Genomic DNA, 22,284 nt, shown 5'->3' with positions numbered 1-22,284 from the left:
AGCCTTGTGTGTCAGAATCCAAATCCCCCTGGTTGTTTGGGTGGGATCCTGCAGGGACACAAGGCTTGTTGAAGGGTCCAGCCCTGGGAGCTGGAGCGAGCTCTGGACCTGCCGTGTCACTCTGGGTAAGTCCCTTCCCTGCCTCTGCCTGCATCCACATTCAAAATTGCTTCCTTCAACAGCTCTTCCATGTCATTCCCTCTGCTGTGGTGGGGCTCAGGAACATGGGCTGCGTGGGACCAGAGCCTCTGTTTTAGGGCCCAGGGGGGCTGGGACATAGATGTGGGGTCTGGGTGAGCAGTGGAATCACCAGCTGTTGGGCTCTGGCTGGAGGGGTTGTGCTGGGGTTCTGCTGCTGGGCAGCCAGGCTGGTGTGGGGCCAGGCTCATCTCCTGCCCCAGTGAGGGGATCTTAACCACAGCTGCAGGCTGGTGTCTGGGCCGGGAGGGGAGGGGAGGGAGAGCAGAGCATCATCTGGGCCCCACAATCCTCTCATTCCCTTCCCCTCCTCTCCTGACCCCACTGATGCCCAGGTTTGGGTGCAGGCAAAGGCACAGCAGGCAGGGCTATCAGAAGAAAATCACCAAGCAGATTTGATGCATGATTTTTATTGACTTTAAAAAAAACAGTTGTTTTAAGACAGTTGTGTGCAGAAGTACCCATGTACACAGAGGCTACGGGCTGAGCTGCCCGCCTGCTCCTAGCCCTAGGTCAGAGCACTGGTCTCTCCCTCTCCCGGTGGGGCAGGGGGCGATGGGTGCTCGGATCAGGTACTGTGTGATGCAGACAACCTCTGCCAGGTGGGCCAGCCCAGGCACCTCTTCCCTGCCTGCCTCCTGCCCGTAGCCTGTGCCTACACCTCCTCTATGTACAGTACAGTGGTGCGCCGGCCGTGCAGCACGCGCCTGCCTGCGGCCGCCTTGCCAGGGAGACACAAGTGGTCGCGAGTCCTAGTGGGACAGCTTAAATAAAAAATAATAATATAATAATAATTAAAACAACAGAAAAAAGGGGGGTAGGGGAAGGAAGTTAGCCAAAAAAAAAATACTGTCAGGGCAGCCAGGAGCTGCGAGCGTGCCCGACACTGGATACCAGCACTGTGCTGCCGGAGGGTTCGATACCCGGGTTTGGTACCCAGCGTCTCCGCTCACCCTGCAGTTGTCAGGCCTGGCCCTGCTCAGCTGCAACAGGAGCTGGTCCAGCCTCATCACACTGGATTTGGACTTTCTAGCCACCAGTACAGTGCCCTGGATGTGTCTCTCTCTCTCAGCAGCACTCCCCAGCTAAGATCCAGCCTGGTGTGAGGAAGGAAGTGGGTACAACTGCCAGATACATCGGCCACGTCCCTGCCACCAGAGCGCACACAGCCTGGTGTTGCTGATGGGAGATGGTCAAGGCACTCATTGTTGCTCGTGGTTTTTATTTTTCTTCCCCATTAAAAAAAAAAAAAAAAAACAACCAAACAAAAAACCCACCAAAAAAACTCAACAAAAACCACCCATGAAAGTGGAGAGCAGGGCTTGCAGCAGCCTGTGTCCTGGGGCTGCCTGCATCAGGGAGGCTCCACTTCTACAGGCTAAAACCTACCACAAAACTCAGGAGTTTAAATCCCTGTGGACAGAAAAGCTGAATTTCCCCAGCCCAGGGGCTGCTGACTTGCCTGCTCCAGGTGACCAACCCACACCCTCGTGTTTCACAATTGCAGAGAAACCTCAAAAAAATAAAAGAAAACCCTGAAAAATGACAAAACCAAAGTGGAGAAATAGGTAAGAGGCTGCTACAGAAAAGCCAGATACAAAAGGGTAAAAAAATCTCCAAGCCCAAAAAACCCTACAGTGATTGTTCTTCAAATTAACTATTGCAACCAGGCAGCGCGGGTAGAGCTTCTCCAGATGGGCACTGCCCCACAGCCCCTGCAGGCAGAGGGTCCCTCTCTGGCGGACCTTTTTGATGGCTGCCTTTTTCTTGAGCTTTCCAGCATCTCCTAAAAAAACCCACACCCACCTGATTGACCCAAAGAAAGTGGTTTTAATGACACCTCTGGGGAGACAGTTTCCTTCAGCATCTCCCCATCCCATGTCATAGGCTGCCTGTCCAGCCTGGGAAGCCCTGGAGACCCTGAGGGCATCGGCTGTACCAGACTGGTGTAAACCAAGCGCCACCCCTGGCAAACGGAGCAAAGACTTTGGGATTTCAGCTTCTCACCAGAGCTGTTTAGAACAACACAAAAGCAAAAGCACAGTTCACTCACCCACTCATCTCTGATCTGTTTTTTCCTAGCCTGAAAGCAAAGGAAATCCTGTCTCCTTGACTCTGCTGCGTCCCACAACCCCTTGAGCATCCTGCAACTGCTCACAGAGCTCAGCCAGAGGGACCAGGCTACAGCTCCTGCAGGTTTCTTAGCTGCCCTCCTGTACAGTCACTCCTGAAATCTGTCCTACCCTTCCCCATCCTCAGGTAGAAGAGCAGGGATCCTGGGCCCCAAAGTTGGGGTTTCTCTTCGTCTCCCTGCACAGCTGTGCCAGCAGTTGCCAGCCTGCAGCAGAGCATCAGCAATGGCCAGCTTCCCGAAGCTTCTGGTTCCCCACCATGGATCCATGCACTGGGACCTGCCTCTTGCCAGGAGCCTTCCCTGGAGAAACGACGGCATCGGCTGCCCCAGGTGGGTGAAAGAAAAATACTAAAATAAAGGAAAAAGGAAGCAGCTGGTTCCACTGGTGAGGCTGCGCAGCTGCCACAGCTCCCTCAGCCCCCTCGGCCCAGACACGATGCTCGAGGGGTTCCCCAAAGTCACGTGGCTTCAGGGCAGGGGGGTTGTCTTGTTTTAAAAAGAGCAGCATTTGGTTTGACTGTAGAGAGATGCAAGGCGGCTGCCCCCGCCGCCTGGTCAGTCGCTGATTGTGTTTATAAATCCTTTCTCAGCTGGGTTTCTTAATAATAATAATTTTAAAAAAGCAAAAAGTCTCCTTTAGCTCTGAACCTAATTGGCTGCTGGAGGCACCAAATACCACTGGGGTGGCTCTGTCAGCAACGCAGACCTGCGCTGCCCATCTGGTGCTAGTCGCTTGAGGCCACCAGGGAGACCCTCACCCTCTGCCCCTGCAGGCAGCAGGACCTGCTGGAGCAGGGAGCCAAGGCTCAGCCCTCAGTTTCCCCGGTAAACCTCGATCTTGCTGGTTTTGGCCAGCATGTCGATGATGTGTGCCTCAAAGTCAGCATCGTGCACCCCTGTCTTCCTGAACTCCCCGGCATAGCGGTTGTTCTCCCAGTAGTGGTGCCAGTTCCCCCGGCTGTCAGCACCGAACCCAAAGACGTTCACCTGCAGTAGCAAGGGAGGGAGTGAGCCAGAACCCCCCCACCAGGCTGGGGCACCCTTGTCTCAGCACCCCCTGCATTGCTGGGGGGACTTTTGAAGGTGCCCATCCCTCTGCACAGCCTTCCCACCTCTCAAGGCTGTGCCCATCACTGTGGTGTTAGGCAATCAGAGTAAGTGACTGCTGCAGTTTGACCCCAAGAATCCACTTCCTTACTTAACCCTGTAAGGTTCAGGATCCCAGCAAAGCCATTCCATGCAAGCCATGAGCTGAAGGAGCCATTACCTACCTCATCACAGACGTGGAGGGCGAAGAAGAGCACCAGCATGCCAGTGGAGGGGTAGCGCCCGTGGTGCTCCGTCCAGCGGTCGTGGATGTACTTGAAGAAGGCAGGATTGTAGATCTGCACCTGGGAGGACAGACTGGGGTTAGTGCAGGAGCCCCAGCAATGATCCCTTTGGCATCATGAAAAGGAAGCTCCTGTGAAGGAGCACTGGGAACCCTGGGAAATGATGAGGTGACAGGGGCCATGGCCATACAGGTGCTTGTTGCAGGGGTAAGGATGAGCCCCACATACCTTTTCTTTGTCCACACGCAGAAAAGGCTTCACAGGCGCGTATGTGCTGGGAAAAGAGCGGAGAGGCAGGTGAGTTCTTGGGGGTCCCATGCCCCCAGCTCCAGTTTGAGTTGCCAAAGGGGGCTCTGGGAGGGAAGAACCAATGAATCCCCACTGCTCCCAGGGGAGCTGTCCTTGAGCTAGGTGAGCCACCAGTGCCCACTGAGTACTTACAACCTGATCTGGCCGGTGGAGAGGGCACTGGCGATCCAGAGCAGGTCCAGGGTTTTGAAGGGCACGAGCACGAAGCTGACGTTGGCGGGCAGGTTCTTGGCACTCTCCGGGTACATGAAGTGGTGTGTGGTCCGACCACCCACATCGCCCTCAAAGCCCACTGTGGGGGCCTGGTTCATCCTGGGGAGAGAGCAGGGAGGATGACACCACCCTTCCAATGCCCTGTGCCTTGCAGATGACATGGGTGATCACCACGAGCTGCTGAATGCTGCCAAGCAGCAGTTTCCCACCCAGGGGAGGTCTGGACTCACTCCCATTCATCCCAATAGCCGGTGGTGCCAGCATCACCTCATGTCTCTGTACTGCCCAGGCAGGCAGGTCCCCGGCAGTGCTCTCTGGCCCTCACCGCATCACAAAGTCGTGCCCGTCGATTTCCGGCCCGTAACCGGAGCCGCGTAGGTTGCCTGAGTTGCCAACCACGGCACAGCGGCGGCAGCGGCGTGGGTCACGGGAGCGGTAGGGATCCTCGCCCGGTACGATCTGGAAGAGCTTGCTCAGGACCTCGTGGGTGTTGTGGGACTTGAACTGGGGCTGCAGCATCTGCAAGAAGGGGAAGGAGGGCGCGGGGAATCAGACAGCGCCCTCTCCTTGATGGTGGAGGAGAAATCTGTGCCTCCCGTGCCAGAGCACACCATGGCATTCCCGCCCCTTCGCTCACCATCCACCACCTCTGGACGTCGGGCGGTAGGTCCATGTTCTCCTTGGTCCACACTGGGGACACGGTGCCGTCATAGCGCCCATCAAACCAGTCGGTGGCCCCGGGCTCCTCGGCCGGGCAGCGGCGGCAGGCGCAGCCCCGGGGGTACGGCCCCCCCTTGCTGAGCCGCTGCATCCCGGCATAGCCGGGCACCAGCTTCACCCGGTGGATGCCTCCCAGCCCGCCGGGGTCCAGGTAGGCGATGCTGTGGTGCGAGTAGGTGAAGAGGAGGGACATGACAAAGACGAGCAGGAAGGCGGTCGAGAGGAAGCAGAAGCGCAACGAGCACTTCATGGTCGGCGGGTGGCTGAGCCGGGGACGGCGCCCGCTCCGGCACAGGGCGCGGGCATAGGGCGCGGGAGGGCGTCAGCCGGCCAGCGAGGCTCCCTGCGGGAACGAGAGCTGTAGCTAACTCCCTGAGGCGGCGGTGTGGGGAGGGGGATGTAGAGCCTCCCACGACCCACCGCACCGGGCTCTTACCTGCTGGGCTGCAGCTTTCCATCCGCGTTGTCCGGCCGCGGCGAGGGCCCCCGGTGGCTCCACGTGCCAGGCAAGGAGCATCTGCGGAGGGGTCCGGCACAGCTCGGCGCACCGGCCTCAGCCGCGGCACCGCGCTCCGGCGGCTCCTCCAGGTCCCGGCCCCGGCTGGCGCTCAGCTGCGACGGTGCTCATCATCCCCGGGGTTTAGCTGATCCGCTGGCACGCTGCCCTCAGCCGCTGGCTCGGGAACACGGCCACGACGACACCAGCCTGGAGCGGGAAGGAGGGGACGGCGGGTCAAGGGGTGGCGATACCGACAGCGGAGCTGGGGGGCTGCGCCGAGCAGGAGGAGGGTGCTGGGGGCTAGGGAGTGTATTCCCCGCTGAACACCCCAAAATGCCTCCCAGCCCGTCCCAGGCACGGGGCTGCAGGGTACGAGCCGTCCCCGAAGGGGACAAGCAGGCGCAGGGTGCGCAGGGAGCTGGGATGCCGGCATCGCTATCCGTGCCTGGGGAACTCCCAGCAGCTCCCGGACTGTGCCCTCCCTGTCTCTGCCAGACAAAGGCTCAGCCATGAACTCGCCTCCGGAGCCAAACAAGCGGCTCCATTCTGTAGGATCAATTCTCCTTCTCTATCAAGCCACAAGCAGCCCCTCCAAAACCCTCTTCGCCGGCTGCCGCCGCCGCCGAGACAGCCGGGAAGCAGCCGCTCCGCAGCCTGACGGGCACACTGGGGACGGACGCTGGCGACTGTCCCCCCCCGAGTGGCCGCGTCCCTTGGGGAAGGTCACTTGCTCGCTCGTGATCCTGGAGGGTAAAAATAGCCAGGGCAGAGGTGCTGGCGCCTGCGCCCGGCGAGGAGCGGCCAAGCCCCCCGAGTCGGGGGTGGGGGCCAAAGCCAGACCATGCTCCTTGGCCAAATCAAAAAAAAAAGGTTGAAAATCCCCTTTTAACCCAGTCACTGAGCTGGGGCAGGATCCAGAATCCCAGGGCGTTGGAGACATGACCTCCCCTCCAGGCCTTTTTGGGGAGGGGGTGACCGCCCCCCAAGGTCAAACCCTGCAGAGGCATCACCTCCACGGCTCAGCCCTGGCCCCAATTAAGCCAATGCCGAGGCCGGCAGCACTAATTAGGAGCCGGCAGGCACCAGGATGCTTCTTCCCTAGGAAAAACATCTTCTGCAAGACGCTGGCTTGCTTTCCAGGAACAGACTGCTAAGCTCCCAAAAACCTCCTTGTTGGGATGGGAAGAGAACATGGACCCCTAAGTCTCTCCCAGCCCATTGCACTGCCAGGCATGGACACCTCCCACACAAACCATTAACCCCCTGACAAATATTTGTTCAAGTGGGGACAATCTTTAAAGGAAAGAGCCGAAAACTGAAGGCACATCCCAGTTCAAGTGTTTTTCTGGGCTCTGGCGGGGAATTTTAACACGCCTACATGGCACACGCATGGCCAGCAGTGACTGCAACCAGTTCCTTGGGCTGCTGCCAGCGGAAAAAGCAGGGTGGTTGTTAAACAGAGGGTTTGCATTTAAGGAGTTTGGGATAAAGCCAGTGAAAAGCTGTAACAGCCCACCCCGATGCAAAACGCTGGAAAGATTCGCAGGTAAAAGGCAATTTTAGGGCTTTTTTCAGCTATGATGTGGCAGGGCCACCAAGCAGGACGGGCTGATCCCCTTCCCCTGCTCCCGCTGCTCACCATCCCACGGGGCTTTTTAAAGGCTAAAGGAAATGAGCTATCACGTGCTTGTGTTATTTTTGTTCCTGGTGAAAGGGGGAAAATCCCTTTCCGGCTCCCCAGCTCAGCCTCGTCCTGCCTGAGGCATCCCAGCCCTGACATCATCTGGAGCACATTTTGTATGGCCCCCATCCTGGGGCCTCCTGGAGCTGCCCCCGACCACAGCAGGGGGGAAAACCCCCGTCCAGCCCAGCTCATGCGCGGTAAAAGAAGCCTTAAATCCCAGCGGCTGGTTTGAGTCATCATTTTCCTAGTAGGAGCTGGCAGCTATTTCCATCTGCACTAGTCCTTACAGCCCCCAGCAGGGACAGGGCACCCACAAATACAAACATATCCCAGCAATATCCATGCCCTCCCTGCCCAATCCTAATCCAACCCGCCTCCACAAATAAAACCCCCACTTGCAGGAGCTTATTGCACTAGATTTTGATTTTTCCTTCTTAAAATAACAAGGGATTTCAGGATTTCTCCTGTGGTGAGCAAGCTTGGCAACTCAGTGATGCCACCAAATACCCTTTCATTCCCAAATTCATCCCCAGGATCCTAAATTGCCTCCTGAGGACCATGTGCTCATCAAACACAAGTTTCTCTTTGATTGCAGGAGATAATGAAGCAAGGCTATTAAAAGGTCCTGGGAAATTGCTCTGCTGCTTTTACAGGTGGATGCTTTTTTCCAATCATATAATCTTTAATTTCAGGATGAGTGCTGGAGCGATGTGACAGAGAGCTCCAGGGCCTGGAGGATGCCTGTCCCTTCCCTGTCAGACAGAACACCATTGAGTACATCCCCACTTGGCATCTTTAGGTCTCGTTGGCTTTGTTTGCTCATTTCTAAGATATCCTGAGGTTGTTGGCACAGATTTCCGTGCCAGTAAATGGCAGGGTGGGCAAAGGAAGGAGCCATCACTGGGACATGGGATGTCACCCTATTAGGGGCAGGGAGAGAAGGGCAGTGGAGGAGCAGTGGCAGCATTGTCTGCACTGACTGCTGCTCTTCCTAGGGGATGAATGGGCTGAAAATTCCCCCAGGAGTCTTTGGGAAATGCCACCCTGGGTGACCAGGTGCTACTCATCCCATGATCCCTGTGCAGAGACATCACTTCTGCCACGACCGAACCACTGATTGGGTGCCAGAGTGGTGCATGGCTCCTGCAGGTGGAGGAGAGGGAAGCACACAAGGGACCCCTTGGACTGGACTGGCATCTCTGTCATGGGTGGAAAACCTGAGAATTAGGGTTGGGTGTTTTTGACAGGGAAGGAATGGATCTGAGTCTTCTCCCACCTCCTTCAATGCCAGGCAGACACAGTGAGTGGTGACCTGTCCTTGTTTCAGGCGTGACTTCAGTGGGCTGGATTACTACAAAAAGTCATAAAACTGTTCAAATTTCCTTTTGCCCATGGCCCAAGCGCTGCCAGAGGTTACAGCCCCTGGGCAGAGTGCCAGGGAGCCGCTTGCCTCCATGGGGCCGTCAGCTCGCGTTAGCTTGGAACAGCGAGCGGGAATCTGCCAGGGGCAGCGCGGGAGGGGACGATGCCCTGTCCCTCTGCATCACTGGGCTTCCAAAGCCAAAACAGCACTTGGTGAGAAAAGCACAGTTAATTAAGAAGGTCCTTCCTGCTTCACCCATCCAGAGGGATTATATTTTCCCCTTGAACTTTTTTCCTCCCTGGCAGCTGGATGGGAGAGGGAGCAGGGAGCACACCCAGTGTTGACACAAGGATGGTTGTCCCTGCCAGGGGATGATGCCATGAAGATCTGATGGCCAGCAGTATACAACCACCAGGTATTAAGAGAAGAAGCCAATTTCATGTGTTAAGCCATCACTACATCCCAACAGCAGTGAGGACCTGGTAACTTATTCTTCATCCTTTTAATTAATCATATTCTTATCAGCCAGCTCAATCAGCTAGTGGAGCCAAGTTAATTGGGTTTCCCGTGTTTTAAACCCTACTTGCATCCCTGGCTGCCAACAGCAGCAATTCCAGCCTTTCCTTCTGTCTGGCCTCCAGAGGGGTTATTTCGGGCTCATCCCTCAGCGCTGGGATAGGGCCAGGAAAGAGAGTGGAGGCCAAATCCCCAGTGCAGTGCTGGGATGGAGCCAGCCATGCTGAGGCCATTTCCTATGGGATCTGGGAGTGCAGGGGAGTGCCAGCAGTGGGAAAACAGAAAGGAATGCTCCCACCCTTGCGGGTGGATGGGCCTGCAGGGACTGGTCCAGGAGCATCCTGAGTTCCTTTGCTCAACTGCAGCGGGACCCTCAGGGAACTGCTCTGGCTCAAAGAGCCCGTGCTGCTCAACGGAGCGATGCTGGGTGGGCACTCTCCCCGCCAAAATTCACACTGGCAGAAGTAGCCAAGGCAGATGCCCATCCCTGAAGCTCACACTCCCGTTGGGACCAGCCAGCCCCACGTGCCAGCCTGTGTGGCTGATGTCCCTGCGCATTCTCCAGTGCCATTTCCCCCACCCTCTGCCAGCCATTCTGGGTCTCCCCAGGCTGCCATGGGGAAAAGGGGACCCTGGCTCCTTCACTCCAGGGATGTTGATAAGCCCAAGGTCATGCTCACAGCATGGCCTTGTCACGCTCAGCTCCCTGTGCCAGAAGAAGCAGCTCCCTCCTTGAGGCAGGACAGGCAGGGAGGGGAGTGGGATTCTCTCCCCTGATCCTGAATGCTTGTGGAACTGAGTGGCAGAGCCAGCCCAGCTGCTCTGCACCCCAAGCACCCACCCCAGACCCCCCAGTTTGCACCAACTCAAATACCACCAGCTCAGGCACCACTCAGCTGGGTACCACTGAACCCTGGGTCACACACCACCACACCCAGCTGAGTCCCACCGAGCAGCCAGGTTTGGCCAACCAACCCAGCAGAACAGAGGAGGCAGAGTCCGGGGCTTGCCACCACCACTGCCTTCTTCTCTCTCCCACCCTTGCCGCAGTTCCCTGTGCAAAGCCATCTGGTCCCATGGGGAGCCAGCTCCCCACTGCAGGCCACATTTCTGCCTCATCGTCCCACAGCTGCACACTGAGGGCAGCAGGGTCTGCCTGGTCCCTGTCCCCCTTCCTGCCAGCTGCACAGACACCCCACAGACACCCCTGAAGCAGTCTCCCTGCAGCCTCAGCTGCCTGTGAAGACGCAGCCACACCTCAGGCAAACATGCTCTGTAGGAAGGGCAAGGGCCCCTGCTCTGCTTTCACCACCAGCATCCGGTGAGCTGCCAGCAGCACCCTGAGCCTCCCCGCCCGGCTGGGAAAGAACCACTTCCCCTCCATCACTGCCGCTGGTTTTACCAGCCTGGACCCTTTAGGTTCATGCCTGATGCCTCACCAGGAAAATATGTGCAGGAGTGCAGGACAGGCGGATGCTGCACCAGGAGGTGCCACTGCCACTTGTGGCCCTCTGCCTGGGGAAGGCGAGCAGGGACACGGGGCCCCCCTGCACTTTCCTGTCTTCCTCCCTGGATATCATCAGCGCGGAGGATCCGAGGCGCTGGAAACCCAAAGGTTCTCCTTTGGCTTTTGAGGGCTGGTTGATGGGTGCAGTACCCACAGCCACTCTCTTTCCCCCGGGGCACAACCCAAGCTGAGAACTGCAAATTCGGTGCATGCTGTGGGTGGCCCCAAAAAGCCACCAGGGTTTGCTCCACCTGCGGGCAGCACTGAGAGGACGTTGAACTCGTTAGGGAAATTACACCTATGAGATTTCATTGCAGGGAAGTTACAAAAGGCTCCCCAGGCTGGAGGGCATCAATCCCAGCACAGCCCAGTTACAGCCAAGAACTCCCACTCTATGTAAAATTAGAGCAGTTCCACTGGTGAGGGCCCCTGACTTCCTCTCTCCACTAGCTGGGGCTCCGCTCAGACACCTGGGGAGAAGGGGGAGCATTTGCAGCTTCCTAATTAGCCCAATTACTGTTGCAGATCAAAAGTCCTTTGCTGGGGATACCCAGAGCAAAGTGATTGCACCTTGTTCTGGTTTCCCAAGAGCAGCTGTTGAGGGTGTTATTTTAGAGCTCAAACACTGAACTATCCAGCCCGTAAGAAAAAAAAAATCTATATATCACACATGCATATATATATAACATTTTAAAAAATATATTCACTACTCATCTATGTGCGGTTTTGGGGGTATCTTTGGGAACTTTGCCTTGGAGTTGGGACCCAAATCACTTGCACTTTCCAAAAAAAGCTTTTGGAAGACGCCGGTGGCAAAGAGCAACATGAAACCAAGAGATGCCCTGGAGCCCAGCGCGGAGCCCAGCAGGGCAGGGAAATGAGGTTCCCAGCCTATCCCATCACATCCCACACCCGCGGGGTCAGGCGGGCTCCGATAAATCCTGGCTCATGAAGAAGCACTGAAGCCGGCCAAGCTACTGGAAAGCAATTAGCAGCTTGCAGTCGTGCAAAAATTAAATGCAACGGAAGGAGATGAAAGCCATCGAGCTGCCGGGACCTCGGCCTGCCAAACTGGGCGGCATCCGGCGTGCCGAGAGCCCGCAGCAAAACCACCGAACCCTCAGTGCCACCAGAGCCTTTCCCCAAAAAGCGGCAGTTTGGAGCTTGTTTGGGCACGAAAATTCAAGCGTTCCCGCAGCATGCGGCTGCCGGGGCTCTCCCTGCCGGCTCTCCCTGCCTGCCTCCGGCGCCGGCGAGGCGTGGGCGGTGAGCGGAGCGCGCCTCGCCGTTCCCAAGAACCGCCATGAGCTCCTCGGAAGAGAGGGAAGCGCTTTTGACAGGCAGCTGCCGCACACCACCGGCAGCGGGGCTGCTGTCGCTGCCAGATGGGGACAGACAGACAGACAGACAGACGGGCACGCGCGCGCCGGGCGGGGGAGGGCGGCGGGCAAGGCACCCCCCCACAGCCCAACCCTCCCCGCTGAGGCCGCGACTTTTGCTTCTGATACAAGGGAAAGAAAAAAGAAAAAGGAAAACCAAGCCCGAAGCGCTGAGGAACTTCCCGCTGGCGCTCACCGTCTTGGCCACGATGTGGCCGGGGCGGCTGCTCAGGGCTCGGAAGAGGCGAGCCCGAGATAATGCAGGGCAAAACTGCCTTCACCAGCTCGAAGCCCACATGTCTTCCTGGAGGGCGGCTCAGCAACTTTTGGGGTTTGTTGTGATTTGGTTCCCCCCAGCCATGTTTTATGATTGTAGACAGCAGGCAGGGACGTGACCCTTCCTCCAGTCCGAGCTTGCACGCTGCCCGAGTGCCATCCTCCCCCCAGTATTTTCCTGCTGGGATGAAAAGCCCTCATTCTAGGGAAATATTTGGGAGCTTTGGACTAAGTACTCTGACTCTGCAGCTGGAGCCCGAGCAAAACCTTGCCTTCCCCTTGTGCCAGCAGCACTTGAGCCCCCGGCATGTGTGAGGACCCCTTGAATTGCCAGGCCCTGAAATAACGGGCTCCGGTATCAATCCCACCCTGGCAGCCGTGCTTCAGCCAGGGAAACACCCTGAAACACTGGGATAGGCACACCGATAAGATCTCACACCAATGCCCGTGTTAGTGCCCCCCCCCCCACAGGAGGGACAAGGCACATCCCCTGCTCGGTGACACAGTTTTCTACCCTGTCCCCAGGGACGCTCAGGCTGTTTGTGAAATCCTGGCTGCCACTACCCATGCAATGGATGCCGTGTGTCACGCAGCCATGTGTCACACTGCTGCTGAGGGACCTTACACTCACTCTGGCACTGGTGGGGACTGGGGCCACTCGCAGCCAGCCCTCCCACCCTGGTCCCCCGGCTCTGCCCTGAACATCCCAGGACACACGGCTGGAGGGGAGCAGCTCCATCAGCCCCAGCCCCGACACCCCTGCTAGGGCCAGCATGCTCCCCGGGGCGAGCACATCCTCCCCAGGCAGCACCCTGGAGCTGCTCCCCGTGGCTGGGGCCAGCACATCCTCCCTGGGGACAGCACCTCAGGGCCCGGGCCGGCATTCTGGACCAGCTCAACCTCCCGGGTCTGAACCCAAAGCAACTCGCGTGGATGCTCCCGGCAGCCAGCATCCAGCACCGGGAGCAGCACCCAGAACCCGGACCTGCACCCCGGACAGGAGACAGCATATCCTCCCGGGGCTGTTCAGCACCCATTGCATCCCGGCGGGATGCTCTCAGCCCCGAGACCTGCACCCAGCCCCGGGACCTGCACTCATCACCGGGACCAGCAACCGGGACCACGACACCGGGGATGAACCCAACGCACCCCGTGGATGCTCCCCGAGGCCAGCTCCCAGCACCGGCACCAGCCCGCGGCACCGGGGCAGCTCCCGGGCGGGCTCCCCCGCCGCAACCCGCTACCCCCGCCGCCTCCCCGGGACCGGCACCCCGAGCCGAGCCGGGCTGTGCCCGCACCCCCCGCCTCGGGCCCACTCTCCGCCGCGGTACCTGGCTCAGCTCCGGCATGGCCCCGCCGCCGGGCTCACCCGGGCCCCGCCGCCACCGCCCTCCGCGCCGTGCGGAGCCGTGCCGCGCCGTGCGGGGCGGGGGGAGCGGGCCCGGCAGGCTGGGAGATGTAGTCCTGGGCCGCCTGGCGGCGCTTGTGGGACTTGTAGGAAGAGAGAGGGGCCGCCTGCGCCCACCCTCCCCACCGGCATCTCAGGAATCTACCCTGGTGCCCAGCCCGGGACTCACCCCGGCACATAGGCACCCCCCAGTCCGGTGCCCAGCATCGGTATCCCCGGTATCCACTCGGAGCATCGGCAACCCCCTGAACACTCCCGGTACCCAATCCGATACCCAACTCGGTAACTACTTCGGTACCCATCCCAGTACCCACCCGGCGCACCGGCATTTCCGGGCATCGGCACCCCAATACCCATCCCCCGTTATCCACCCCCGGTATTCACCTGGCGCGCCGGCATCTCCCGCTACCCTCCCTGGTACCCAATCCGGTACCCACCTCGGCACCCATCCCAGTGCATCGACATTCCCCAGTACCCAGTACCCCGACAGAACCCCAGCACACAGCGGGCACCCATCTTGGTAACCCACCGGGAGCCGACATCAGCGCCCACCGCCCGGGCACCCCTCCTCTCTTCAGAGAGCCCTGTGAGGAGCCGGACTCATTACAGGGGTGACCCAGGGCACTTAGGGGTGCGCACCACCGCCGAGACCCATTTTAGGACAGAAAACGTCAAACCTCCATTCCCCCTTTGCAAGACCCCCGAGATGGGGGAAGGGAGGGGGGAAGCAGCACGGGGGCGCGCTGTGCCTTTAAGGGGGGGTCTGTGTCCCGCCGCGCAGTACACTGGGAATTGTAGTCCCTCAGTGCCGGGCGCCCCGGAGCGGCTGCGGGGGCTGGACTAAACATCCCAGCAAGCCCCGCGGCGCCGGGCTGGGGGCGGAGGAGGTGCCTATGGCGGCGGAGTGGAGCGCTATTCTCCTCACCTGCCGGCGGGGCCATGGCAGCGTGTCCGCCCTGCAGCGAGGCAAGTGGCGGGGCGGGCGCCCTCCCTTCCTCCCTGCCCGCGGCGGCGGGATCGGCTCTCAACGCCGCCCGCCTCTCGTTTGGCAGAGCTGGAGGTGCGGCGGCTGCGGGGCGGGCTGGGCCCGCGCCCCCCCGCGCTGCTTCTGGCCGTGGAGGACCCCTGGGCCCACCTGGGCAGCGGCGGGGCCACCCTGAACGCTTTGCTGGTGGCGGCCGAGCACCTCAGCGCCCGCGCCGGATGCACGGTGAGAGGTGACAGCCTCTGGTGGGTCCGGGAAGGCTGGAAGTCAGGAGGGGACGCTGGAAGTGAGGGGGGTGCCTGTCCTGTCCCCACTGACTCTTCCCTGATGTCCTCTCCCAGGTGGTGACCGCTGACGTCTTGAGGGACGCCCGCATCCTCATCTTGCACGTGGTGAGAGCAGACCTACAGCCCAGCATGGGACCTCTCATTGCACCCGCTCCCTCCCGGTGACCCTGCCATATTCTCTGTCCCACCAGGGCCGCGACTTCTCCTTTGACGACTGCGGCCGTGCCTTCACCTGCCTTCCCGCCGAGGAGCCTGGCGCCCCAGCCGAAGCGCTGGTTTGCAACCTGGACAGCCTGCTGGGGACCATGACACACCGGGTCTGTGTAGCCTGAGGATGGGGCCCCGGGGATGAGTTTGGTTTCCAGCAGGATGGGAGCAGTGTTGGGTTCCTGGGCTCCTTTCCTGCCGTTCCTGGGCATGTGGTCCTTCTCTTGGCAGCTCTGTGTGGGCTCCCCACCTGGCGTCTGGGTCTGCAGCACCGACATGCTCCTCACTGTGCCCTCAACACCAGGTGGGTGGATACCAGCCTTGCTTTGGTGTGGGACAGGGTTCTTAACCAGCAACACATCTGGTTCAGCCTGTACCATGCTCCCATGAGGGTGTGGATGTTCAGCTATTGCTGTCCTGTGCACAGCTGGGAGAATCCGTTGTGCCTGCAGTGAGGTGGCCAAGGCTGGATGCTGCTGCCACTTCCGCTGCTGTGGTGCAGGTTTTCAGGCAGTTGTGCCCAGTGTGAGTACATGCACTGCCCCAGTGGGCACTGGTCTCTGTCCCTCCCCCCAGGGGTCAACTGGGACAGCTTCCAGGGTGTCCGAGTGATCGCAGTGCCCGGGAGCCCAGCATATGCCAGGAACCATGGGGTCTACCTCACCAATGAGCAGGTTGGGGCAGCTCCCCCTTCAAGAGGCATCCCTTGAAGATGCAGTGGTCTCCAGTCCTGTGATGCCTTGGGTGCTGGGGTCTCAGCACTGCTATGGCTGCTTGGCCTAGGGTTCCCTGAAGAGCTCACTGGGATGGTTTTGCTCCCAGGGGCTGGTACGTGATATCATCTACAAAGGCACGGAGGCCCAGATCCAGCAGTGTGCAGGGCCAGACGGCACCGTCCCCCTGGTACGGCATGACTCAGGTATTGGTGACCCTGCCAGCCCTGTCCTTTGTGTCACCTCAGCTGCAGCCTCAGCCCTGATGTACCTGGCAGGTCTGTGGGATTGTTTTCTTCTCCTCGGATGCTGCCGAGCAGCTTCTGGCCACCCATGTCATCCCTCCTCTGGATGCCTGCACCTACATGGGACTGGACTCAGGGGCTCCACCCATCCAGGTGACAGCCCCTCTGTGGGGAATGGGACCCTTTGCCACACAGGTGTTGCTGCTGGGCATCTCTTTAGGGTCTATTTGCCCCCACACTTCCGGATTTGGGTGGGAGAGGTAGTGGGAGGGATCACCCAGCAGCAGGGTGGGGTTCAGGATGGCTGGACCCAACAAGTCCCTTTTCTCCCCAGCTCTCCCTCTTCTTCGACATTGTGCTGTGCATGGCAGGGGGGATGACAGAGGAGGATTTTGTGAAGGGTGGTGGTGATACCAGTGTGAGGAGTGCCCGCTCTGTGCTGTGGACAGCTCTCCGTGGCTTCCCTCTTAGCATGGGTGAGTGCTTCCTTCCAGCTTCTAGTGGAGTGTCCCTGCCCAGGGGGTTGTAACTAGATGATCTTTAAGGTCCCTTCCAACCCCAACCATTTTATGATTCTATGCTGTGGTGAGTGCATGTGATGTGACCCATTCCTAGGCACTCTTCCCTGCATGGGAAGAGATGGGGTGGTCAGGGCCTGACAGTCATCTCTGGGTCCCCAGGTCTTCACTCCTGACCCCTTCAGCTGGGGATGTTCAGCCTGGCTCACACGAGTGTCAGACACACCCACATTTTTTTGTCCATGTGCTGAAATCTCTCCTGCCCCCCACAGCCTGCATTCCCAATGCATCCTATGACTACATGACCGCCTCTGCGAGCGACCACATCCGCAGCCTGACTCTCCTGCCTGGCTCTGCCAGCCACCTCCGCTTCTGCAAGACAGCCCATTCCCACGTGGATGTATGTCCTTCCATCCCAGCCTTGCTCATGCGCGTTTTTTGGGGTTTGCTCTGGGCTGTGTGCCCAGACCCTGGTCCCACGTGTCTCTGTGCCCTTGACAGCAGCCCTGTCTCCTGGAGGATGGCTCTTCAGTCACCAACTGCCTGCTGGAAGGAGCTGTGCAGCTGGCAGCTGGCAGTGTCATCCAGCACTGTCACCTCCAGGTACATGACTAGGATGGGGGTGACCCACCGCTCCCAGTGCATCGAATGGGCAGCAGGGTGACGTGCTGCTGCCTAGGATGGAGGAACTGCAGCTGTGAGATTTGGGATGCCCTTCCTCTTTGAGACTGCCTTTTGGCTCATACTGGGCACCCTGGTGGCTGTCACCCTCTGCAAACAAGGGGATGAGACTGTCACCTCTGCCCTGTCCTGAGCTGGGAACCAGGGCAGACCCTCTGCTTTGGGGGCTCTGTTACGGCTGTGAGCCCTGGAGGCTGTCACCTGGCCTGAATTTCCACAGTCCGTGTTTCTGCAGCCTTGTGACAAAATTATGTCCTGCCACCTGGCTTGTGCTGGCACCAGCTTGTCTCTCAGGGTGGTTGTCCCATTCCAAGGTCAGGATTTGGCTCTGGTTTGGGGGCCAGAGATGCCATTGTTGCTTCTTCTTCAGGGTCCCCTGGTGATCGGTCCTGGCTGCCTCCTCTCGGGCCTTGACGTGGGCTCCTCACCAGCCCTGCGGGGCCATCCCCTACGTGATGTTGTCCTGCAGGGCCACCACATCCGGCTGCGTGACCTGCCCTGCCGCGTGTTCACTCTCACTGGCCGCCTCGATGACTGGCAGGTGCGGGGGCAGTGAGATGGCACAAGGCTCCCAGTGAAGCCAAGGTGTGACCAGCCCCTCTGTGCCCCTGCAGATCCCTGTGGAAGAGGCCACCTATCTGAACGTGCCCTGGGCTGAGTTTTTCCAACAGACGGGTGTACGGTAGGTGCCACATGTCAGGATGGGAGAGGAGACCCAGCTCCCAGAGGTGTCATGACCACCCCAACCCATCCCACATTCCATCTCCCCTCGTGGAAGGTGTCCTCGAGCCCCAGGACAGTGCTGATGGTCTCTCCCTCCATCAGGGAAGGGGACCTTTGGGATGCTGAGACGCCACGGAGGAGCCGCTGCCTGCTCAGTGCCCGGCTCTTCCCGGTGCTGCATGCCCGTGAGGCCCTGGGGCTGGAGGATGTGCTGTGGCTGCTGGGCCTGGCCACGGTGGCCAGTGAGCAGCTGACACGCTGGCGGATGGCGTGGCGTATGTCCTGGCAGGAGCTGCTGCCCTGCCTGGACACGGAAGCCGAGCTGGGTGCCCGCCAGGCCCTGTTCTTCCTGCAGGGCCAGTGCAAGGTGCGGCGGGTGCTGCTGGGATGCCAGGACAGCAGCCTCCTGCCACTTGCCCGCAGTGCTGTCCATGAGGGCTACCATGAGGCTATGCTGGGCACACTGGATGAGGGTGAGCTGGACTCACTAGCTGCGTATCTGGTTATCAGGACTGTTCAGTGCTCCCCACCCCCTTCAGTGATCCCCCCTATTTCAGGACCCCATGGGGTGCACCTGCAGAGCATCCAACAAGCCTGGGTGGGTGCAAGCCATGCAAGTCCCGCTCCCGTGGGGACGGCTTAAGGCAGAAGTGGGCTGGTTTGGGGTGCAACCTGCAGCCAGGCTGTGGCTTTGCAGCCTCCTTTTATTTATTTTTTTTATTTTCTAGTTGCCTCCACAGCCAGCGATGCTGGTATTGCAGCACGGGCACTTGCCTGTATTGCTGAGGTCCTGGGCTGCATGGCACAAGGGGAAGGCGGCTTGCGGAGCGGTCCTGCTGCCAACAGGGAGTGGGCCTCAGCTTTTGGGCGCCTGGAGAGCGGGGACATCACTGGTGGTGTCCAGAAGCTGGCTGCTGAACGCCAGAAGTGGATGAGCCGGTGAGGCTGAGGCTGGCAAGAGGCAGCAGGCAGCTGCTCCATTCCAGGCGTTGGTGCTATCATGGAGATGTGGCAGTGGGCTCAGCATCTTTCTCATCCCAGGCCGGCTCTGCTGGTGAGAGCAGCTCGGCATTATGAGGGGGCCGAGCAGATCCTCGTCCGGAAGGCAGTGATGTCCTCGTGCCAGTTCATCACCGTGGAACAGGTGGAGCTGCCACCCTTGGGGCACTGGGTGCAGGTGGTATGTCCAGCCCGCCTGGACCTCTCCGGTGAGCGCATCCCCCCAGTCAGATGATCCATGTCTCACCCCTGTGGTGCTGGGGGAAGAGTCAGAGTGCCCCCTGAGGCTGATGGTGAGTGTTGGCAGGTGGCTGGAGTGACACACCCCCCATCACCTACGAGCACGGGGGGGCTGTAGTGGACGTGGCGGTGCTGGTGGACGGGTGCCGGCCCATTGGTGCCCGGGTGCGGCGCATTGTCCAGCCGGAGCTGCGCCTCGTCAGCCTCAGCGGGACACCACGGAGCGAGGCAGTGGCAGAGCTGGTGTGCCGGGAGCTGGAAGACTTACAGGATTACTGCCAGCCACATGCACCAGGTGAGGGGTCACCAGCCGCCAGCCTGGCTCTGTACCTGTGATGTCCCTTTGCTGCCAGGGTGGCCCTCTCTGGGGCCAGTGGGATGAGGGAGCAGGTAGCACAGCAGGCATCAACTTCCTTTTTGTTTCAGGAGCCCTGCTCAAAGCTGCCTTTATCTGCACCCAAATTGTGCAGTTCCCCTCACAGACACCCTTGAGGGCCCAGCTGATGGAGAGCTACGGGGGTGGCTTTGAGGTGCACACCTGGTCAAAGCTGCCGCACGGGTCTGGCCTCGGTCGGTTTGCAGGGAAAGGGCTGGGCAGTCCCTCACTGGTGCCTGGGAGTGGGGCATTGCCCTTGCTGCCCCCTGGCCTTCAGGGCCACAACAGTGCCTCACTGCCCTGGCCCTGCTTGTGCTCCCTGCAGGCACCAGCAGCATCCTGGCAGGAGCAGTGATGGCATCCCTGTACCGGGCAGCAGGGAAGGCTGCCAGCACCGAGTCCCTTATCCATGCTGTGCTGCACCTAGAGCAGAGGCTCACAACAGGTAGGACCTGGGAGATTAGCTGACCCACAGGGTGGGGGTCCCAGCAGTGACTGATGACCCTCTGCCCTGCAGGGGGTGGTTGGCAGGACCAGGTTGGTGGGCTCGTTCCTGGCATCAAAATCGGGAGGTCGAAGGCCCAGCTGCCACTCAGAGTGGAAGTGGAGCAGATTTTGGTCCCTGATGGTTTTATCCAGACCCTGAATGATCACTTGCTGCTGGTGTACACGGGGAAGACTCGCTTGGCCCGCAACCTGCTCCAGGTAATGCCTGGGTGCCTCTGGGTGTCGCAGAGTGCCTCTGCTCCCCCTGTGGCCTTTGGTGGCATCCCCTTCACTTGTGCAGCTTTGCTGCCCCAGAGTGAACTGGCACCCGAGGCTATGGGTGCAGCACTGCCTCCCCAGAGCCAGGAGGACAGTGACAGGGACATTCTGGCCTCTTGCAGGACGTGGTGAGGAACTGGTATGCCAGGCTGCCCTCCATTGTGCAAAATGCTGACGCACTGGTGAGCAATGCCGAGGAGTGTGCCCAGGCCTTGAGGCAAGGTGTGAGCCCCTTCCCTGGGCCAGGTTGGCCCTTTTAACAGCTGAAGAAACACAGGGAGAGGCTGTGCAGTCTTGGAGGGGAAAAAGGCTGGGGGATGCAGGCTCTTGCAGCTGCAGAAGCCTCAAATCCTCTCCCAGGCCCACCTTCACCAGGCAATACCCCAAAATTCAGGCTTGAACAAAGATTTTGAAGAAGAGGGGGTTAGACATGCTGAATTTGATTGATTGGCAGTGGGCCATTGGTGACAGGGCTGGGGGCCATGCCTGGTCAGTGCAGCGCGTTTATCTGGCTGCTGCAGAGAGGAAGCTGGAGCATTAAAGCAAGCAAATCCTGCCCCTGTGGAGGATTAAAAATAGCAACGTGACAGGGCTGGGGTTGCCTGCTCGGCCAGCAGAGCTGGGAGGAACTGGAAAAGAGAAGGCAGAATTTAGCTTGGGCTGAGCAGGAGAGCCAGAGATGTTTCTGCCCTTTGGGTGAGAAACAGAGACAAGTAATTTGCAATATTACCTCCTCTGCAGGTGACCTGCTGCTCCTTGGCAAGTGCCTGGACTGCTACTGGCAGCAGAAGAAGTGCATGGCCCCGGGCTGTGAGCCGCTGGCCGTTGGGCGCATGATGGATGCTCTCCGGCCCTACGTCCACGGGCAGTGCTTGGCTGGGGCTGGGGGCGGCGGCTTCCTTTACGTGTTAACCAAAGCCTCTCGGCAGAAAGAGGCTTTGCACCGGATCCTGGCAAACACCGAGGTGAGCTGTGAGCCCCCCACTGCTGCAGGCGGCTTGCAGCAGCCTTATATAGAACATGAGGAGCATCTCTCCCCGCCACACATGGGATGTGATTGCTTCTTGTTCCTGTGCCCTCCCTGGGACCTTGGAGGTGAGAAGGGGTCCTTTGCTAGCTCCTGCCCCAACCTGTGACTCTTTTTCTAGGGACTGGGCAACTTCAGCATCCACAGCATCGAGGTGGACACAGGTGGTTTCTCTGTGGAGGTTGTGGAATGTGGTATGAAGGATGGTGCTCACCCTGGAGGGGACAGGGCTGTGTGAAGGCCTTCAGCCCTGGCCCATTCCTGGCAGATATCTCGAACAGATGCTGGGAAATCCCCACTGCTTTAGGGGCAGCTTCTTCAGCCAGCTCCAGCAGGTGCCTTAGGTCTCGATATGGCCTTTTTGTGCTGCTACTTGCCCCAAAAGCCAGAGCCTGGAGAAGCTGTGACAAGTTGTGCAGGCAGGCAAAACTACCCCTGCTGGGTGGCTTTGCTGGAGGGACAGTTTGCTAGGGCCTCCAGCCTGATTTTGGGGTTTCACTCCAGTTTTTACAGTTTTCCGAAGGGAACAAACTAGCATTTGTGATGCTGCCTTTAGCAGGAACCTTTCTGCTCTTCCAGCAGCAGGGATCCAAGCTGCCTGTTCAGCATGCAATGCTCATGCAGCTGGATGTGGAATCAAGACCCTCTCGTGTCCTCAGGCACTGTTTTGCAGTGAAATAGTGAATAGTGAAAGCAAGTTACTAGTCCCTGCAGTCTGTCTGAATAAAAAAAGCTTGTGTTTGTCTCAGCATGTGTTTGTACCCCTCTGTCCCTAGCAGGGCTGCTCCCTCTCCACAGGACAGCAACGGCCCAGCAATGCATGGGCAAAGCTTTTCCAGGGGTGGGAATGGCAGAACCTGCATGCAAGGGCTGGTCATCCCCCTCCACAGCCCTGGCTGAGGGAGACAGCAGCCACAGGAGGCAGCCAGACAAGACAAGAAGATGCTCTGGATGCCCTGGCACAAGGTAGAATAGAACTGG

At 59.3% G+C, this 22,284-nt stretch overlaps 2 protein-coding genes across 8 annotated transcripts; one reads left to right on the top strand and one right to left on the bottom strand.

The window, feature by feature from the left end:
- Nucleotides 1–592: 592 nt before the first annotated feature.
- ST3GAL2 (ST3 beta-galactoside alpha-2,3-sialyltransferase 2) lies at nt 593–13,547 on the bottom strand. Of its 2 annotated transcripts, none has more exons than XM_032121771.1 (8): nt 13,461–13,547; nt 5,342–5,611; nt 4,823–5,263; nt 4,511–4,704; nt 4,105–4,284; nt 3,892–3,937; nt 3,604–3,723; nt 593–3,319 (listed from the first exon to the last, which is right to left on the bottom strand). In XM_032121771.1, the coding sequence occupies exons 3-8, from the start codon at nt 5,153–5,155 to the stop codon at nt 3,146–3,148; spliced, it is 1,047 nt and encodes a 348-aa protein (XP_031977662.1). In that variant the 5' UTR covers nt 5,156–5,263; nt 5,342–5,611; nt 13,461–13,547; the 3' UTR covers nt 593–3,145. The 2 variants fall into 2 exon arrangements, with proteins under 2 accessions (XP_031977662.1, XP_031977661.1); XM_032121770.1 differs by having other exon boundaries at nt 4,823–5,248.
- An 853-nt stretch (nt 13,548–14,400) lies between these two features.
- FCSK (fucose kinase) lies at nt 14,401–22,054 on the top strand. 6 transcript variants are annotated; one of them, XR_004242684.1, is made up of 23 exons: nt 14,401–14,503; nt 14,590–14,747; nt 14,864–14,914; nt 15,001–15,126; nt 15,248–15,320; nt 15,593–15,690; nt 15,839–15,919; nt 16,008–16,127; nt 16,309–16,450; nt 16,765–16,892; nt 16,994–17,095; nt 17,544–17,714; nt 17,788–17,855; nt 17,999–18,369; nt 18,625–18,835; nt 18,938–19,104; nt 19,203–19,430; nt 19,562–19,705; nt 19,837–19,956; nt 20,029–20,216; nt 20,399–20,458; nt 21,018–21,241; nt 21,425–22,054. XR_004242684.1 is itself a non-coding variant. In XM_032122240.1 (23 exons), the coding sequence occupies exons 1-23, from the start codon at nt 14,431–14,433 to the stop codon at nt 21,539–21,541; spliced, it is 3,258 nt and encodes a 1,085-aa protein (XP_031978131.1). In that variant the 5' UTR covers nt 14,401–14,430; the 3' UTR covers nt 21,542–22,054. The 6 variants fall into 6 exon arrangements, 4 of the variants coding, with proteins under 4 accessions (XP_031978131.1, XP_031978130.1, XP_031978132.1 ...); XM_032122240.1 differs by having other exon boundaries at nt 16,997–17,095; nt 20,399–20,498; XM_032122239.1 differs by having other exon boundaries at nt 20,399–20,498.
- Nucleotides 22,055–22,284: the final 230 nt, after the last annotated feature.

This window comes from Corvus moneduloides, chromosome 12, assembly GCF_009650955.1.
Source record: "Corvus moneduloides isolate bCorMon1 chromosome 12, bCorMon1.pri, whole genome shotgun sequence".
NCBI classification, from domain to species: Eukaryota; Metazoa; Chordata; class Aves; order Passeriformes; family Corvidae; genus Corvus; species Corvus moneduloides.
This window is presented reverse-complemented; position numbering and strand designations above follow the sequence as displayed.

Excerpts from the sequence above, each read along its gene's own strand:
- ST3GAL2 (XM_032121771.1), bottom strand. The coding sequence starts at position 5,155 with ATGAAGTGCTCGTTGCGCTTCTGCTTCCTCTCGACCGCCTTCCTGCTC. Across the intron at positions 3,724-3,891 it reads TGCGTGTGGACAAAGAAAAG|GTGCAGATCTACAATCCTGC; the intron begins GTATGTGGGGCT and ends CTGTCCTCCCAG. Across the intron at positions 3,320-3,603 it reads CCCTCCACGTCTGTGATGAG|GTGAACGTCTTTGGGTTCGG; the intron begins GTAGGTAATGGC and ends TTGCTACTGCAG.
- FCSK (XM_032122239.1), top strand. The coding sequence starts at position 14,431 with ATGGCGGCGGAGTGGAGCGCTATTCTCCTCACCTGCCGGCGGGGCCAT. Across the intron at positions 14,915-15,000 it reads GCATCCTCATCTTGCACGTG|GGCCGCGACTTCTCCTTTGA; the intron begins GTGAGAGCAGAC and ends CTGTCCCACCAG. Across the intron at positions 15,691-15,838 it reads TCTACCTCACCAATGAGCAG|GGGCTGGTACGTGATATCAT; the intron begins GTTGGGGCAGCT and ends TTTTGCTCCCAG.